This window comes from Carettochelys insculpta, chromosome 1, assembly GCF_033958435.1.
Source record: "Carettochelys insculpta isolate YL-2023 chromosome 1, ASM3395843v1, whole genome shotgun sequence".
NCBI classification, from domain to species: domain Eukaryota; kingdom Metazoa; phylum Chordata; order Testudines; family Carettochelyidae; genus Carettochelys; species Carettochelys insculpta.
Window position 1 is genome coordinate 303925234 of NC_134137.1, and position 19723 is coordinate 303944956.

Genomic DNA, 19723 nt, shown 5'->3' on the forward strand with positions numbered 1-19723 from the left:
AATCCCAATACGGCATTGGCTATATTACATTGATATTCAAATATAAACATATCCCTACAAGTAATGATTATGGTATATAAGAAGAAAATACATTATTAAAAATAATAATACCTGGTTCACAATTTATACTATCAGTAGACACTACAGGACTAATGGCAAAGGGTAATACACCCAATCCAGAACCTGGCAGAATTATTAGGAAATAAGTTTCTTGTAAAATGAAAACATTTTTATACAAATGACATTTCATTAATTCTTACACTGCCAACTGCAATTTTTCTTTTGATTAAAAAAAATGAACTTCCCTGTTTATCTACCAAATTTAGAAATTCTGCAGTTGCTGAAAATCTCACTGATAACATCCTCGACTTAGTACTGTCCTGATTAACACAAAACTTCAACAGCATTTCCATGCATAACACACTTTTGCAATGGGTATCACATAACTATGGCAAGGTAAGAATTAAATATATGAACTCACTTTGCATGCACTTAATCAAGCTTTTTTCAAAAGGATTATTTGCTCCCATTACAACCCCCAGTTGTTGCAAGCTCTATTTTATATTTGTCTTTTTAACTGCTTTACCCCAGGGCACATGCTTTTAGTTTGAAAACACAAACACAAATAAAAATTAGCATGTAACTGTATATATTGTATTTTTGTTCTTAGCAGCCATCTCAGCGAATATTTCTGAAGTATAACAATGCCTTTCCTGAGGCCACAGAATATTGTGAAAGCTAAATCTTTCCTGATTACTGCAAAAGGCAGATCATATTTGTAGCCATTAATACTTTAGTCTTATTCTCTAAATGATACGCCCACAATTTATATGGCTTCAGTGAAATATTTTGCAACTTTGTTTAAACTAGTAAAAGAATAACCCCTCTGAAAGACTCAAGCACAATTTTTGTGTAGGGGTTGTTTAAAATTATTTTTGGTTGGTTGGTTTTCCTTCTGAAAAAAGTGCTGCATTAAGCTACGATCATTTCTGGCTTCTTTGATGTGTATATGAAAGAACAGCATTTCATCCACATTCCTAAAAATTGATTTTCAAAATCCTTGTATCCATCCAAGCTAAGTATAATTTTAATTGACAAAAATATGCCTTTATGCATATTTTAAAAAATAATACAGGTGTATATATGCAGCTACCATATTGTACTTTTGAATGGCACAAGTATGACAGAAGCAATGAAAAATTATTTCTGTGTGCTCTGATTCAATATTATTGATTACAGCTCATTTAAAAAATGAGGATTTCAAATCACATTCTTGCCGAAAAATTTTAATTCCAAAGAAGAAAAAATGTGCTTTCCAAGCAGCTCTGTTTTTGATATTTATTATTAGCTGTTTATATAAAATCAAGAGTTTTATCTTATGTAGTTTAGAATTCACAGCCTAAATAACAAAGCATTTTGTAGTTCAAAACTGCAAACACGGAACAAATTCTGTTCACAGTCCATTTTTACACTGATGTAAAAAGACATCAGATTCTGCCATATAACCTAAAACATAATTAAGGACTCATATGTTTTAACCATGCACATTCATAGAATGTGAATATATAACTAGCTAGTACAATTGTACATATGGTCTGGACTTGTGCTTTTTATCACCATCAATTATTTGCTGTACACCCTGTAATTTTTTCATATTTTGGATTTAAAAGTATTTTTCTGAAATGGAAAGAGTTAACTTTTCAATTTAAAAAAAAATTGTATTCTCGTGCTCTGACTGCAAAAAAGGAACAAGAACAAAACAGAATAAAGCCAAAATTATACAATTTGTTTCAAAATATAATCAAAATAAGTATCAATTTTAGAAAATTTGTTCTGCACTTTATCAAGAACACTATATATATATTTATATGTCTATGTATAGTTTTGGAGTAATCTGAACAACAAAATAACTTAATTATTTAAACTGAAATTACTTTTCATCTTCCTCCGGCTGTCTTTGGAGAGATTTGGTTATACTCCAGAAGGATAAAGTTAAAAATCACCATACCAGCAGCCATATGAAGCAAGATTTATCAATAAACAGTTGTTAAAGAACTATAACAATTTTGTTTGATTTGGGGACTGCATGCTTTTTTCCTTCCTTACGTCCCAGCAACTGAGTTAAAAACTGCTCTTCAAAACCAAAGCCAAACTAGCATGTATTGCAGCTTTTTTTTCACTTACAGGTCTTGCAGCAGCCATCATTGTAAGTCTGTACAGTGCCTCCATTCTAGGAAAAGAAAATGCAAATATTTCAAAAAAGACTGTGCCCAAAGCAATGCCCCACTATGCCCAATTATATTTAAAACATGATGGGCTAAATCTTCATCTAGTGTAAATCGATGTATTATCACTGAAGTCAATGGAGTTACAAAAATTCACACTAGAAAAGGATCTGGGTCAAAATCACTCGTGGGAGCCAGGAAACTGAAAGGTGCTGCTGCACCTGGATCCTTGCTGTCCCTGGTTCCCAGCTCCCGAAAACACTGGTCAGTGTCCTGGCTCCCTCAAGGTGCAGGGACCTGGGCATCAGGCAGCAGGGTGAGCACTGCCGGCAGCTGGAGTGCAGCAAAGCCTGGGGGTAAGGGTGCAGAATGAGGGGCTCAGGGAACTGTGGGATAGGTTCCCACAATGCATTGCTGCAAGAGTTGATGTTTAGCCATTCAGTGTGGCAGCACTAACTTGACTTTGTGTGGAAGTGAGGATACTCAAAATTGAATTTATAAAACCCAACATTATAAAATCGAATTTAATAAAATCAAATGTATCCGGTAGTGTAGATATAGCCTATGTCTGCACAGCAGCCCTATTTCAAAATAAACTATTCCAGAATAACTATTCTGAAATAGGGCTGCTACACACAAATATTTATTTTGAAATAGCACTTAGCTATTTCGAAATACATAGTCTACACGTACAGTGCTTATTTCAAGATAGAGCCTATTTCAAAATAACTATTAAAGTTATTTTGAAATAGGCACTATTCCTCCTGCAATGAGGTTTACCAATTTTGAAATAATGCACCTGCCAGTGCATTTTTTTGGTCCAGTACTTGTCAGAACTGAGAACTGGCCCTTCAGAAGCCCCAACCATGGGATTGGCTGGGGAGAGCAGGTGGGGAGACATCTGAGTACTGCCCATCCTTTTTTTTTTTTTTTTTTTTTTTTTTAACAAAAAAGACACTGGGACCTGCTATTTCAAATTTATTTCAAAATAGCAGTTGCACAGTGTAGATGACAGCAAAGTTATTTTGAAACAACAGCTGTTATCTCAAAATTACTTGGCTGTGTGGCCGTGGCCTGAGATTGCAGCAGGCTTAGTATTGATTAAACAACATTTTAAAAGTGGGCATGGTTTGGGATGTACGATACAGCCCTAAAAGAAACAAAAAAATTGTAAAATGAGGCCATGAAATGCTCATTTAAAAGTTGCTACTTACCATTTTTATTTTAGCATAACCATTCTATAGAAGGTGTAATATGGCTGTCAGACCCATAAGAGTTCTGAAATGAATGCTCAAAAAGTTCCAAAACAAAAGATTAGTTATTATGATTTACATCACAAAATACAAACCTTTGTGCATTCAGTCTCATTAAAAGGGGGACAGACAACACTAGATCCCAGTATCATAGCACCTACAGCTGTCTTTGCACACTCATATTTGGTGCAATTGGAGACCCAGGTGCTTCCCTCCTGCAAATACAAAACAAAAATACCAGAACAAATATCAAGGTGCAGCAGCACTGACGTGTCCTAAAATACCGTTTAGTTATAACTGTGTTATTTTCACATGTAGCCACTAAGATAGAACCCAGACTTTATGCCTCACCAATGCACCAGCCAAAAGAAGGAGACCCAGCATGAGAAAAAAGGCTGGTGCTACTTACTTCCCCATGACTGAAAGTGAAAGCTGAATTATGACTCAATGTGAGTGAGAGTCAAGGAGTCACAGAGTTCGAGGCTGGAAGAAATCATAAGATCATCTAGGATGATGACCTACATACCACAAAACTGTCTAGCACCCACACATTAAACCAAACAACCAAAATTAGACCAAAGCATCTCAGTCCACAGGAAGAGAATAGGAGGGACAGAGATGCTCCTGGGTCTGAAGCTCCTGAAATGATGGGGAACTGATATAGATATAGATATCTAGATAATCCCAGCAAGTGATCAACACTCCAAACTCTAAAGGCAGGTGAAAGATCCCCTCGGTCCCTGACTATGTGGCCTGTGGGAGAACTCCATCCCAATCTATCAGCTGGAACTTGAGCATGTGTGCAAGAGCCGGCTAAGCATGTGAGAGACAGACTGCTCAGTGCCACTTCAGAGCACTGGCCCATCCAATCTCATCTCCAATTAACTATGATGCTTCAGAGGAAGGAGGCCAAAAATAATTCTCCACCCCCAGCCAAAAAAACAACAACCCAGAATACATTTTGGAAGGGGGTAATCCAGAAACCCCTTCTTGATTTCCTACAGGTGTCCATGAACCATGAGCTCCAGAAGCATATGACTATTAATCTCCTTAACATTATTCATCTTTCATCTATACCACATCATTGATGCCAAAATGCTTTACAACTTCTCCAAAAAGCATACAGCACAGGAATCACTATTATAAATCCCTGGAAAGCAGCCCCTATTTTGGACTCTGAGCCTCTACCAAAACCATAATGGTAAATCATTAATCCAGTCCTCTGCTTACAGTTCATCCTTACAAATTTGCCATATATGTATGGTCAAGTGTTTGAACAAAAGCTTTACCTACACCAATAATATTTCTAGTGTCCCTGAGGGCTTATCTACACTAACACAGAAGATCAACCCACTCAGGGTCGATCTTCAGGGGTTCAATTTCACGCATCTAGTCTGGATACACGAAATTGAGCTCTTAGGGGTCACAGTCAACCCTGTACTCCTTGCAAGACAGGAGGAGTGAGGGAGGTCGAAGGGAGAAACTCTCCTCTTAATCTTCCCTTGTACAGACAGACAAGTTAGCTGAGCAAAGATAGTTTGATTTTAGCTACACAATTGATGTAGCTAGAATTGCATATCTGCGTTCAACTTTATTGGTCTAGTATAGACATACCCTTAGGGAGCTTGATTCTCAGGAGGGCTCCCACTGACTTCAGCTGAAGTTGTGGGTACTCTGCACTCCTGAAAATTGGGTGCCAATAAGTAGCTCCACAAAGGGACTTAGGCATTGCAATGCTAACTTTTAGGCACATTGCTACATATTATTATTTTCTCCAGCTGTCCAGAGGCACTTACTTTATAAACAGATACTGTTCCATTTTCAGTATAGAAAGCACAAGACACATTTTGACAGGTTCCACAACAAACATGATGGCTGGAAGAAGGAATGTATATTTGATGCTGTTAAAAAAAGCAAAAAAAATATACATGAACCTTATTTTATTACTATAGAGGTTCCTAGTCATGGTTGGGGCAAGGGTACTTGTCTGTGTTCTCGCCCAGTGGAGATGGTCCTAAGCCATAAAGTTTAAATCTGAATCTACATCCACATTCCCCAGGGTGTTAGGCAGGGACATAATCTGATGTTTTAATTTAAGATCAGCTTGATTTCTGGGATGTAACGTACATTTAGAATTTTATGTTGAACCATATGCTCTCTGCCTGTTCTTTGAATCTTTCTATATTCTTATTTACATGAATGAAGTTCACTTTGATCATTAAAACATGGTGTAGCAAAACAATCAGACAATATAGGAATTTATTCTGGTGAGATATATTTACTTTTTTACATCTGCAACATAAGATTGCAACAATAAAGATAAGCAGCTATGAAAGAAAGCTGGGGATCAAATACAAGAGAAAATGCATCATTTATTAAAAGAATAAGTGGCACCATGGACTAGGAATCCCATCCCATAAGGAAAATGGATAGTATCCCCATGCCATTTGTGCAATATGTGTAACATTAATTTGTGCAATATGTGCACACTGCAGACTAACATCTAAATTAGAGAATTTTAATTTGCACAAAAATCATCCTCTTCCACTCCCTACAAAGAAACCACAAAAGAAATTCAACCCACTCAGGCCAAACTTTCTCAAACAAGGGCCTAAGCAACCCCATGAGGTTTTATTGTGCCCTGGAAAGCTAAAGAGGGAGGTTGTCAAAACAGCTAGAAAAGGGAACAGCTCTCTACTGAGACTTTTCTGGCTGTAAGGCTGCAGATACAATACCACGGAAGAGCTTCCAGAGTTTGACTTCACACACATGTGACATGATGCTCTTGGAGTCAAAGTTGACCCCTGTGCTCATTGCAAGAGGCAAGGAATAAGAAAGGTTGGAAGGAGAACACTCCCATCAACCTTCTCCCATGTAGACAAACATGGAAGTCAACCACGGATAAATTGATTTGAGCTGTGTAATTGGCATAGCTAAAATTGTGTATCTGCAGTCAACTTCTGTGTCTAGTGTACACCTAACCTAAGAGGAGGATAACAGAACTCTCAGCCTTTTAAGAAGGTGGACTAAGATGATTTTAAGCCACTTTGGTAACCTTCCATCCCTGAGCTTCTCTGAGACCCCAGAATAATTTATACATTCCTGGTGGCCAATTTAAATTATGGCATCCTACCAGGGACATTCTATGGTTTGCGGCACTACCCATAATCTCCACAGTGCTGTATGCTATGGCCCTGCACTTGACACACTCCTGCGGCCTATATATATGCCTCCTGGCACACCCACTATGCAAGGGTTTATGACAGAGTTCCTGGAAGACAGATTTAAAAGGGAATTTTCCATTGACTGAACACTGGGCTTTTAGGACCTTTTTGCACAGCTCTAGAACTTTCATCTTGCCTAAATGGGGTGGAGCAGGGGTGAGGATATTATCCCTAGCTTATGAGATACACAAGACTCAGATTTTAAAAGTTCTTCATATTGCGACGCTCACAGAGAACCTTTTAACTGGCAACCACTGTAGACCAACATCTATACTCCCAGGAAACAAACTGGCCAGCTTCCTATACACGATGGGAAACACATATACTTTATAGGGGAAGCCTCACAAAATAATTGAGCAGTGTTTCCTTCCTATAGAAGCTGAAGTTTCTGAATGGTCTTCAAGAATAACCTAATGCAGAATGCACTGCAGCTGTCCTACTCCCAAGTGACATAATGTTCATATATGAGAAAATGTAATTACACGAATTATATGAATGGTTTAAAATGCTTTAGCAGAGACAAGATAGCTTCTACATTTAAGAGGTTAAATGTTGTACAACTAAGGGCTGTCCACACAGGCCAACAGATCAGACCACAGGAGATTTATAGAGCATTCTAAATGCCCCATGTAGCCCCTGGACTAAAAGGTATCTAGTTCCTGCACCTTTTGAAGAACTTTGCAAATCACAGCTCCATAATCCAGCCTGAAGCACCATGTACACAAGCCCTCCCAAAAGGGATCTAACCAGGACCTCAGATCTGAATACTCCATGAACTTTCAAAAGGCAGGTAAGTATCAATCCATATCTGAAATTTTGCAGTTTAAGTCCATTTCTACTGGTAACTTGCAAGCCATTTGCAGCCTAATCCCCAGCCAGATTCCCCAATATTAATAGGGGTAGGCTGGAATTACCATTTACTATTGTATTTCCTGAACAGTAGAACAGGCAAAGTATATCTGCTGTGTGCTGTACAGTCATCACTGTAGGCAATGAAATTTGTCTTGTGTGTCATCTATTATGGAGTGAAGATGCTGAAACTGAGTGTAAATATCATTCCCGCTGAACTGGAATCCCAGTGGGGAATACTGTATCCAGTTGCTGCTTCTCTAGTTTCTTGTGCAGTCTTCACACACAGCCTGCTAAAATAAATGCACATTTTGCTTCTGCAGGTTATAACTTTTTGCTATGTAACTATTATTTTTAAAAAACATAGATTTGCAATTTGAAAACACCCTCTTTGTTCCTGTTAGATTCAGAACTTAAAAATGAAAAATGTGTTTATAAAACTTAAAAGCTGTGTCTACACTGCATAGTTCTGTTGACAGAAATCACTGTCAACAGATATTTCCTGACAGAACCTCTGTCTACAGAAAACGTCCACACCTAACACAAGCTCCCCCTGTCAACGCCCTCTGTTGACAAAGAGCAGCCAGACTGCCCAGTCCTCTGTCAACAGAACAGTCAACTGGAAGCTCTGCAAATAGGGCAGCCCGGTGAACCGGAAGCCCCCTCTGTCAACAGAGGTTCCCCCCCGAACCCAAGCGTGCACACTATTTTTTGTTAACAGAACATGTTGACAGAGGTCCTATGCTTTGTACAGTCAAGATATAACTTTGCTAGGAAAACTGCTGCATTCTTTCTACAGATTCTCGACAGAATGAATTTGCAGTGTGGACACTCTCTAGTTTTGTCTACAGAAGGCCTCTTCTGTCGAGACAGCTCTGTAGTGTAGCTCCAGTTAAATAAAAAAAAAAGCTCAGTAAAGCAATATTTTCCATAAGCAAGGGTACTGCTATTAAGTCAAGTCATCAAGTTGTTTTTATTCTACTTGCTGAGCAGACTTACTATTAAGCTTCCTCTATAATCAGTTATTATAAATCTGTAACTAAGACATATTTGCTCACAAGTCACATCAGAATTGCATTTTAAGAACACTCACCGCCTGACATTGTTGGGAACAGTTCACAACTGTGAAATCCATGGCATGATATCCGGTACTGGGATCTTTTCCTTGCAAACAGTGTACTGTGTAACAAAGATTTTCATCCAAATACTGAATCATAGATTGTCCAGGATTCAGCACAGTTACTTCTTGGAATACACATACATCATCCTTTTCTAAAAATGATCGTAAAAAGAAGTGCGGTCATTAGGAAAATGTGTTCTATTAAGCAAATTAACAGAATCTCATTCAAACTGGGGCCAAATCCTGCACTTCGTAACAAGTTTGAAGTTTACTACTGCGAGGAGGGCCTGTTCCGAGCAAGCCCCTTGACTTCCCGTCTGAGGAACAAACCCTGTGTTCTGTTACACCCAGTGCAATCCCACTGACTTTGACAGAGTTCTGTGGCAACCAAAACTAATTCTGAAATTGCCCACTACACTTAAAATATGCTACATGTGGATGTCTCTATATAGTTGTGGTGGGGTTCCTAGGCAGGAGGCAACATGCTCTTCCCAAGCATGAGGAACACTGCTCAGGACAGGCAGGGAAACTGAAAGGACACTGTGGCTGTGTCTATACTATCAGATAAAATCGATTTTAAGTCAGTTAGCCCAATCTTTCCATGTGCCCGTCCTCATTGTAAATTCCATTAGCTCGATTTATGGAGCACTAAAATAGACATACTATAGAAATCCTAAAATTGTAATAACCTGACGGGTGCAGCATTCAGTTCGAATTTAAAATTCCAAATGAAAGGTAGTGAGGAAGTGTGATGTCTTTAAATTGAATTTATTAGCCTCCAGATGTGTGCCATATGTGCCCCACAATTCCCACAATTCTCCACTTGGGCCTCTTCCATCTCCACTGCTCTCAGGTTCGGAGGAAATAGGCAACAGGAAGACTGTTTCAGTTCGGCACCTGGGAGCCCGTGGCTGTATGGTCATGAGAAGCTGAAAAATCTTCTTTTTCTTTGTGAGTAGCACAGCTGTGGGGTTCACAGTTCTGTGTAAAGCCCCTGTAGGCTGCCTTTTTTTTCTGCATTGCCTGGCACCAGCCACTGCTCCCCCATACTATGTATCAGCTAGGCTGTAGGTGGGGGACATGCTTGTCTGGTAGGATAAGAAACTTCTTTTCAGCCATTTACATGTTGTCCTGCCCCTCACATCCCCTCCCTTCCATCCCCAAGAGGTGCCATGCATTCTGGAACTTTCCCTCACCTGCATCACATGGCAGCTAGTTTGTGGGTAGAGGTCATGCTTGGATGAGAAACTGCTTTTCAGCTGCTTACATTTTGTCCTGACCCCCACTTCCCCTCACTTCCCTCCCCCTGGAGGCACCATGCAGTCTGGAATTTTCCCGTGCCTAGCCACATGACGTGGCTTGACCCCGAACCAATAAAAGGACATGCTGCACAAGGTGCCAGGCAGCTTGCATGCAGTGAGGGTCGTGATTTTCAGGGGCTGGCTGTAGCCAGGGGTCTTTCAGCTGCCCTGAGCTGTACATGTTTCAATGAAGATAATGTAGTAGCGATACAATCACCAGTTTTCAAAGTAAGGCTTGCAGCAGGGAATATTCTTGTTCTGAGGTCTTTTTTGGCAGGTCCAAACCTGGCTGTAGTCTAGGGTCTTTTAGCCGCCCTGAGCTGTAACTGTTTCAATGATTCATTCAAGTTGCAGTGCAGCACTCATGTCTACTTAAACATACTTAACACAGCAGGGGAAAGAGGGGAAAGAAATGTGGGAAGATGTCATATACCCACATCTACTTGAGGGGCCTGAATGCTATGGGGCTCATGGAACTGTGGGATAGGTTCCCACAATACACTGCTACAGCACTCGATTTAAACTTGATTTGGTGTGTGGCAGCAGTAAGTCAATTCTTTGGGGAGCATGTGGGAAGGTGAAGATGCTCAAAATTGAATGAATCAAACCCAGCATTAAGAAATCCATTTTAATGAAACTGATTTTAGTTTGTAGTGTAGATGCAACCTGTGATGGATTTTAAGCAACAGCCTGCAACTTTATTAGCTTATAACTGGATATGGGAGGTATAAACCCACCCATCTCACATATGGTCCAACACAAGGTGTTACAGGGCTCCCACCCTACAAACAAGAACCCAGGGTAGATCATTCAGCCTACCTGTTCGAAATCAGCTCACATCTAAAACTTCTTGTCCTCACTTCCTGCCCTACGAACAGAACACTGTACCAAGCGGGAGACCTTGGTCTGCAAAGACTGCAGGCCTGCTCTTCCTACAGGCACAAGTCCCAGCAGCAAAAAATCCCAGGTCTCATTTACTCCTGGGACAACCCCTTTTAGCTTTTATCCATAATGACTACAAACCATAAGCTGAAAAGAAACTGTAAATGCAAGAAAAGGCAAGAGGGCCCCAAGGCTAAGTCTACTTTGGAGGGTTTTATCAACAAAACCCATGGAGCGTCCAGATTTCCAAGGTGTTCTGCCAACAGTAAATCAACAGAACCCAAAACTTTTGTCAACAGATTTCTCTCACTCCCCATGAGGCATAAAACCTCTGTCAACAGAGATATGTTGACAAAAAGCTAGTCTGGACGTTTCAGGGGGCCCTTCTGTCGACAGACAGGATTTCCAGGACACCGGGCAGTCCTGTCTGCTGTGTTTCTGGTTGGCTGCTTTTCCAGTAGAGTGGCTGGGCAGTCCGACCACTCTCTGTCAACAGAGGGGATCACTTTTATAACCTGCTTGACAGTTTGGCCGCAATCTGTCAACAGAGGTTATATCGGAAGATATCTTCCAATAGCAACTTCTCTTGACAGATTGCTGTAATCTAGACATGGCCCTAAAGGTGAAAGAAAAGTTTAGATATATTAGGGAGGAGACACAGGAGCCAATTGGCTCTTATCCCTCCCTCCTGGCTAACCAATTAGATACAACAAATCTGTGAAGAAAAAGGAACCCAGGGTTAGCATTTCTGGGTATGTGCTCCCCCACCTTCTCCCTCTCTTCCAGGAACAATGCATTTTTTTTAAACCAATAATCATAGAATCATAGAAGAGTAGGACTGGAAGGGACCTCGAGAGGCCATCGAGTCCAGCCCCCCGCCCTCATGGCAGGACCAAGCACTTTCTAGACCATCCCTGAAAGCCATCTATCTAACCTCTTCTTAAATAGCTCCAGTGATGGGGATTCTACCACCTCCCTTGGCAATTCGTTCCAGTGTTTGATCACCCTGATAGTTAGGAACTTTTTCCTAACGTCCAACCTGAACCTCCCCTGCTGCAATTTTGGTCCATTGCCTCTTGTTCTATCCTCAGAGTCAAGGAAGAACAAGTTCCCTCCCTCTGCCTTATGACACCCTTTTAAATACCTGAAAACTGCTATCATGTCCCCCCTCAGTCTTCTCTTTTCCAAATTAAACAAGCCCAATTCTTTCAGCCTTTCTTCATAGGTCATGTTCTCTAGACCTTTGATCATTCTCGTTGCTCTCCTCTGGATCCTCTCCAATTTCTCCACATCCTTCCTGAACTGTGGTGCCCAGAATGGGACACGATACTCCAGCTGAGGCCTAACCAGCGCAGAGTAGAGCGGGAGAATGACTTCTCGTGTCTTGTTCACAACACACCTGTTAATGCATCCTAGAATCATGTTTGCTTTTTTTGCAACAGCATCACACTGTTGACTCATATTTAGCTTGTGGTCCACTATAACCCCTTGATACCTTTCTGCTGTACTCATTCCTAGGCAGTCCTTTCCCATTCTGTATGTGTGAGACTGATTGTTCCTTCCTAAGTGGAGCACTTTGCATTTGTCCTTATTAAACTTCATCCTGTTTACCTCAGCCCATTTCTCCAGTTTATCCAGATCCTTTTGAATTATGACCCTATCCTCCAAAGAAGTTGCAACCCCTGCCAGCTTGGTATCATCTGCAAACTTCATAAGTGTACTTTCTATGTCAACATCTAAATCGTTAATGAAGATATTGAACAGAACCGGTCCTAACACAGACCCCTGCGGAACCCCACTAGTTATACTTTTCCAGCTGGATTGAAAACCATTAATAACTACTCTCTGGGTACGGTTATCCAGCCAGTTGTTCACCCACCTTATAGTAGCCCCATCTAAGTTGTATTTGCATAGTTTGTTGATAAGTATATTATGTGAGACCGTGTCAAATGCTTTACTGAAGTCTAGGTATACCACATCCACCGCTTCTCCCTTATCCACAAGGCTTGTTATTCTATCAAAGAAAGCTATTAGATTGGTTTGACATGATCTGTTTTTAACAAAACCATGCTGGCTGTTCCCTAGCACCTTACCACCTTCCAAATGCTTGCAGATGATTTCTTTAATTACCTGCTCCATTATCTTTCCTGGCACAGAAGTTAAGCTGACTGGCCTGTAGTTTCCCGGGTTATTCTTGTTCCCCTTTTTATAAATGGGTACTATATTTGCCCTTTTCCAGTCTTCTGGAATCTCTCCCGTCTCCCACGATGTTCCAAAAATGATTGCTAAAGGCTCAGATACCTCTTCTATCAGCTCCTTGAGGATTCTAGGATGCATTTCATCAGGCTCTGGTGATTTGCAGACATCTCATTTTTCTAAGTAAATTTTAATTTGTTCTTTTCTTATTTCAACTTCTAAACCTACCCCTTTTTCACTAGCATTCTCTGTCAGGCATTCCTTCAGATTTCTCAGTGAAGACCGAAACGAAGAAATCATTAAACATCTCTGCCATTTCCAAATTCCCTGTTACTGTTCCTCCCTCCTCACTGACCAATGGCCCTACCCTCTCCTTAGTCTTCCTCTTGTTACCAATGTATTTGTAAAAAGCCTTGTTGTTTCCCTTTATGCTTGTAGCTAGTTTGAGCTCATTTTGTGCCTTAGCCTTTCTAATCTTGCTCCCGCACGCTCGTGTTGTTTGCCTATATTCGTCCTTTGTAATTTGTCCTAGTTTCCGTTTCTTATACGATTCCTTTTTTATTTTGAGATCATGTGAGATCACCTGGTTAAGCCAAGGCAGTCTTTTGCCATGTTTTCTATCTTTCTTACACAGTGGGATAGCTTGCTTTTGGGCCCTTAATAATGTCCCTTTGAAAAACTGCCAACTCTCCTCAGCCGTTTTTCCCCTCAGTTTAGCTTCCCATGGGACCTTACCTACCAGCTGTCTGAGTTTACCAAAATCTGTCCTCCTGATATCCATTATCTCTATTGTACTGTTTTCCCTTCTACCCTTCCTTAGAATTGTGAATTCTATGATTTCATGATCACTTTCACCCAAGCATCCTTCCACTTTCAAATTCTCAATAATTTCCTCCCTATTTGTTAAAATTAAATCTAGAACAGCTTCCCCTCTGGTAGCTTTTTCAACCTTTTGGAATAAAAAGTTGTCTGCAATGCAATCCAAGAATTTATTGGACAGTCTGTCCCCTGCTGTATTAGTTTCCCAACATATACCTCGATAGTTGAAGTCCCCCATCGCCACCAAATTCTGGGCCCTGGATGATTTTGTTAGCTGTTTAAAGAAAGCCTCATCCACCTCTTCCACCTGGCTAGGGAGCCTGTAGTAGACTCCTAGTAGGACCTCATCCTTGTTTTTTACTCCTCTGAGTCTAACCCAGAGACTTTCAACCCATCCATCTCCTACGTCCACCTCTACCTCTGTCCAAGTGTGTACATTTTTAATGTACAAGGCAACACCTCCTCCCTTCTTTCCCTGCCTGTCCTTCCTAACCAGGCTGTACCCTTCAATACCAATATTCCAATCATGAGTATTATCCCACCAAGTTTCTGTGATGCCAACGATATCATAGTTGTATTCATTTATTAGTACTTCCAATTCTTCTTGCTTATTTCCCATACTTCTTGCATTTGTATATAGGCATCTCAGACATTGATTTGGTCTTGCCTCCCAGTTTTGCCCTGGCCCTCTTTTTACTCTCCCAGTGTAGCCCATACTCCCTCCCATTTCAAATTCATCTCTCATGTATTCATGCTGTCCACTTACCTGCAGGCTTTGCTCCCCTGCCCCCGTCGAACCTAGTTTAAAGCCCTCCTCACTAGGTTAGCCAGCCTATGTCCAAATACGGTCTTCCCCCTCCTCGAAAGGTGAATGCTATCTCTGCCTAGCAGTCCTTCCCAGAAAAGGATCCCGTGGTCAAAGAAACCAAAGCCTTCCTGGCGACACCATCTACGCAACCAAGCATTCACCTCTAGGATACACCTGTCTCTGCCTGGGCCCCTACCTCTGACATGCAGGATTGAGGAGAATACCACCTGCGCCCCAAACTCCCTGACCCGTGCCCCCAGAGCCCTGAAGTCACTCTTGACCTGCTCAGCGTCACACCTCGCAGTATCATTAGTGCCCACATGGATGAGAAGCATGGGATAGTAGTCAGAGGGCTAGATAATCCTCGACAATGCCTGCGTAACATCTCGGATACGGGCCCCCGGCAGGCAGCACACCTCCCGAGATGAAATGTCAGGACGACAGATGGGCGCCTCCGTCCCCCTCAGAAGACAGTCTCCAACCACCACTATAATGTCCCTCCTAACCCATTCAGTGAGGGAGGGGACATTTTTCAGGCCTGGGATCTTCTCCCTTAACCTCCTATCTTCGAAAAATATATTCACCTTCAGTCTGATCAAACATTTCTCAAGTAACCTCCTCTGCCCCAGGACAGATGGAATGTGTGTGAGATTTTTTACCATTCACTAACCCCATATTTAGGGTTGGTAGTCCAGTATCCACCATATGTGACACATTCTTGTCTGTTTTACACATGATTTGAAATTTAATTTTTAAACTGTATAGGATGGGGACTTTCCTAGTATTTGGAGGGAAAATAAAACCTACAATATAACATTGCTTCACCTCCCTCTCTGAAAAGCGATTAAATGTAATGTCAGTTATATTCCTGGTCTGAGGCTGAAGTAAATCTTCATATTATCAGCATTTCTCTAATATTTAACGCTGTGCTAATCTAATTATATAAACTTCTCATCTGGAAATACCAAAACTGTAGCCTTGCACCCTTAAACTTCTATCTTTAGAATTAATGTTTAGATATTATAAACCATAGATATAAAGTCATTTTAGTGTTTCCTTTTTAGAAGGCCAGTATGGGCCCGTTCCTGCATTGCTGTGTGCTTTTCTTCTGTAAAACAAAAATCAATAAAAGGAAAAAGAAAAATATTACCACAGATATACTGCATGCATCCACAAGCACTGTAAATGCTGCCATCTATTCTTTGAACTTCTCCCTGCATAGTAAGAAACAGTTTCAGTGTCAAACACATCAAACTCAACTTATAAGGCTTGCAGGAGGCACCCCTCTCTGAAAGCATACAAAGCCACTGGCACCACACCAGCCTAAACTTGGAGAAAGAGAAAAACAGAATCCTTTACAAATGACAGCAGGGCTGCATCTACATTACAGTCCCTTTCCAAAAGGGGAATGCAAATGAGGCAAATTGAAATGCAAATGAAGTGCAGGTTTACATATCTCATGCTTCATTTGCATAATAACATTTTTGAAAGAGAGTCTTTTGAAAGAAAAACAGCAGTGTAGTCGGGGTTCATTCAAAATAAAATCCCATTTTCCAAAGCACCCTTCTTCCTGAAAAATTGTAGTTTTAATTAATACTGACATGAAGATCTCTGTGGAGCTTGAAAGCTTGCCTCTTTTGCCAGCAGAAGACGGTCTGATAAAAAATACTACCTCATCCTTCCTGTCTCAGATTTAATTGATTCGTTTTTTAAAAAATCTGTATTTCCTTTATTTTGGATATACTTTGTAGAGGCAAATCCTGGTTATTGCATTAATAAAGATATTTCTAGTGACAAAATATCACTTTGGAAGCCCTGAAACCTTGTCCGTGGCTTTAATGTATTGTCAAAATACTATACTACCACACTTCCCTTGCAATTGGCTCAGAAGTTGGCCTGTTATGATCCACATTACATTCCTTGCATTATATCCATATTACATACTCCCCATCTACAGATTCCTGCGCAAATACACAATTTATATCAGCAGATGAGGATATCTGTGGATACGTAGTGGACATGCATGGAGCTGCAGAGTTCTACCAGGAACTGCAGCAGTGAAAGCATGTCAGGCTGCTGCTCACAAGAGCCAGCGCCCCGTCCCGTCAGCTCCTCTGGCATGGCTGTACTGCCCAGGCCTGCCTACAGGGATAGGCAGCAGGTTCAACAGCAGCTCCCCCTGGTCATGCGCATGCATGCAAGTGGCTCGCATGCTCCAAGGCACAAAACAGAGACCAGAGACAGCTGCTATGGATGATCACATCCTTGGATATAAACTTTGTACCCCTGCAGGGCTCTATACATAGGGAGGAGTGAATGTGATGGTGATATATGCCTTTCACCACAGTGATAGTTCAGAGTTACATCATTTGTTATCATGCACTTTCCAGGTTATAAAAACTATTGTGGCTTAAAAAAAAATAGAAAATGAGAGAAGGGGATGGTAGACCTCAACTCTCCTATGTTATAGAAGTCAAAGAACTTTGATAACTTTAAGAGGGAGCATATATAGTTAATAAAACAAGCCAACATTCATATAGATAAGAAGCATGTTCATTAAGTTGATTTCTTTCAATAACAAAAATTAATTTTTGTAACATATAATTTTAAAATGTAGATCCTAGTCAGTGTTGAACAAAATAAGATTAGATTCTCTTCCTTTCAATTGGGTATGCGTTAAAAAAAATCAAGCTTCTTCAGTGGATTGGTGATAGCAACCCAGGATTTACAACAGGAGGTTGCAAACTGGATTTGGAAGATGGGGGACAGTGCTCCAACACATCCCCATTTTATAATCCATGTACTGGCAAATATAGACATTATTGGTCATCCCAATCCCATAGACTATGACAACAAGTTCAAAGAAGGGACAGAAGCAATATACACAATAAGAAAAATGGGAATTAAAATACTGTAATACAGGTTAAACCTCTCTAGTCCAGTATTCTCTCATCCAGCAACATCCATAATCTGGCATGATTTTAGTTAGATGGATGACTGCTTATCATGGGTGTGGCCAAGTTTCCTGTGGTCCCAGAAAGTTTGTTTACAGCCACCAGCCCTGGCTTTGTGTGTTCTGTGCTGTTATTTAACTGTAATATACCCTTAAATGTCCTCTAAGAGCCAGTAAACAGTGGTTCTGCTAGACAATATTGACCTCTTGTGATCTTGCAAATTCTGTCATTTGACACCGGTCAGGTCCTGAGGATGCCAGACTAGAGAGGTTCAACTTGTAGCGAATATCTAAAGGAAAATTCTTACCACTTTACAGGTTGGCATAGTAAAATTTTCACAGCTACATTCTGAAAAGAGAGCAACAGAAGTGTTTCAGTACAAAGATCTTAACTTGTGTGAATAAGTAACTAGTAGAAGAACAAATAATAGTTACCACAGTGCCAGTCTGGGCAACACTGTCCAAGTACTTTTTCTTTCACAAGTTGCATGTCAGCTGTGCAGTTCAGAAGAGGCATTGGACAAAGGTTCTCATCACAAACTAAATTGTGGCAGGGAAAGAAATTACATGAATCAACTCATTTTCAACTCATAATTCCTTTGATAAACTATTTTAACAACACTAACGTTTTTCTATAGAATTGTATTACTCCTATTTAATGTTTGTTAAGATCCAACAACATTTGTGGCGTTGTACAACAGACATATAAAGACACAGGCTACAATTTCCAGAAGTTAGCGATTTTGGTTCTCTCACTTTTTGGTGCCCAATTTAAATCACCTTAAAATTTTTACATTTCTATAGCCGTGTCTACACGTGCACGCTACTTTGAAGTAGTGGCACTAACTTCAAAATAGCGCCCGTCATGGCTACATGTGTTGGGCGCTATTTCGATGTTAACATCAACATTAGGCGGCGAGACATCGAAGCCGCTAACCCCATGAGGGGATGGGAATAGCGCCCTACTTTGAAGTTGAACATCGAAGTAGGGCACATGTAGACAATCCACGTCCCACAACATCGAAATAGCGGGGTCCGCCATGGTGGCCATCAGCTGAGGGGTTGAGAGACACTCTCTCTCCAGCCCCTGCGGGGCTCTATGGTCACCGTGTGCAGCAGCCCTTAGCCCAGGGCTTCTGGCTGCTGCTGCTGCAGCTGGGGATCCATGCTGCATGCACAGGGTCTGCAACCAGTTGTCGGCTCTGTGGATCTTGTGTTGTTTAGTGCAACTGTGTCTGGGAGGGGCCCTTTAAGGAAGCGGCTTGCTGTTGAGTCCGCCCTGTGACCCTGTCTGCAGCTGTGCCTGGCACCCTTATTTCGATGTGTGCTACTTTGGCATGTAGACGTTCCCTCGCAGCGCCTAGTTCAATGTGGTGCTGCGCAACGTCGATGTTGAACATCGACGTTGCCAGCCCTGGAGGACGTGTAGCCGTTATTCATCAAAATAGCCTATTTCGATGTCGCTACATCGAAATAAGCTACTTCGATGTAGGCTTCACGTGTAGACGTAGCTTATGTCTGTTAGATGCCAGTCATCTGAAAATCTTACTCCATCGAATAGTGACACAGAGATAGGTGTGTTAGTCTGTATTTTACCAAAACAAAAAAGCAGTCATGTAGCACTTTAAAGACTAACAAAATAATTTATTAGGTGATGAGCTTTCTTGGGACAGAAGAAGACTGCTTTTTTGTTTTACTCCATCAAAGTGACTCAGGTTGGGCACCCAGCAATTAAGTCATCTGAAATCATTAGTTTAATAGGTAAAGTGCTCCTGTAATATCTGCAAATAGTTACTAGATAAGATGTCAGAAGATGGTGACTGACCAGAGCCACCTCAAAGATAGTAGTGAACAATATTCCACACCCTGTTGCACTGCACCCCCTGTGAAAACTGACACTTCTTCAGAGCCTATTAAGGACAAACTGTGAAGCGGTTGCCAAACTAGATAAAGACAATGGCTATGTATACACTACAGTGATCTGTCAGCAGAAGTTATTTTTGGAAGATATCTTCTGACAAAACTTCTGTCGACAGAGTGCATCCACACAAAAGTGGATCCAAAAAGTGAGCCCTCTCTCGACAGAAAATCTG

General features: G+C 41.0%; 1 protein-coding gene across 1 annotated transcript in view; it reads right to left on the reverse strand.

Moving 5' to 3' along the window:
• OTOGL (otogelin like) overlaps positions 1-19723 on the reverse strand; it is a 153383-nt gene that overhangs the window by 9539 nt on the left and 124121 nt on the right. The window contains exons 48-54 of the mRNA XM_075003706.1: positions 18066-18170; positions 17939-17979; positions 15828-15891; positions 8645-8823; positions 5275-5379; positions 3574-3693; positions 2181-2230 (exon numbers count right to left, since the gene is read on the reverse strand). Coding sequence (XP_074859807.1) covers positions 2181-2230; positions 3574-3693; positions 5275-5379; positions 8645-8823; positions 15828-15891; positions 17939-17979; positions 18066-18170 — 664 coding nt within the window. The remainder of the gene's footprint in view (positions 1-2180; positions 2231-3573; positions 3694-5274; positions 5380-8644; positions 8824-15827; positions 15892-17938; positions 17980-18065; positions 18171-19723) is intronic.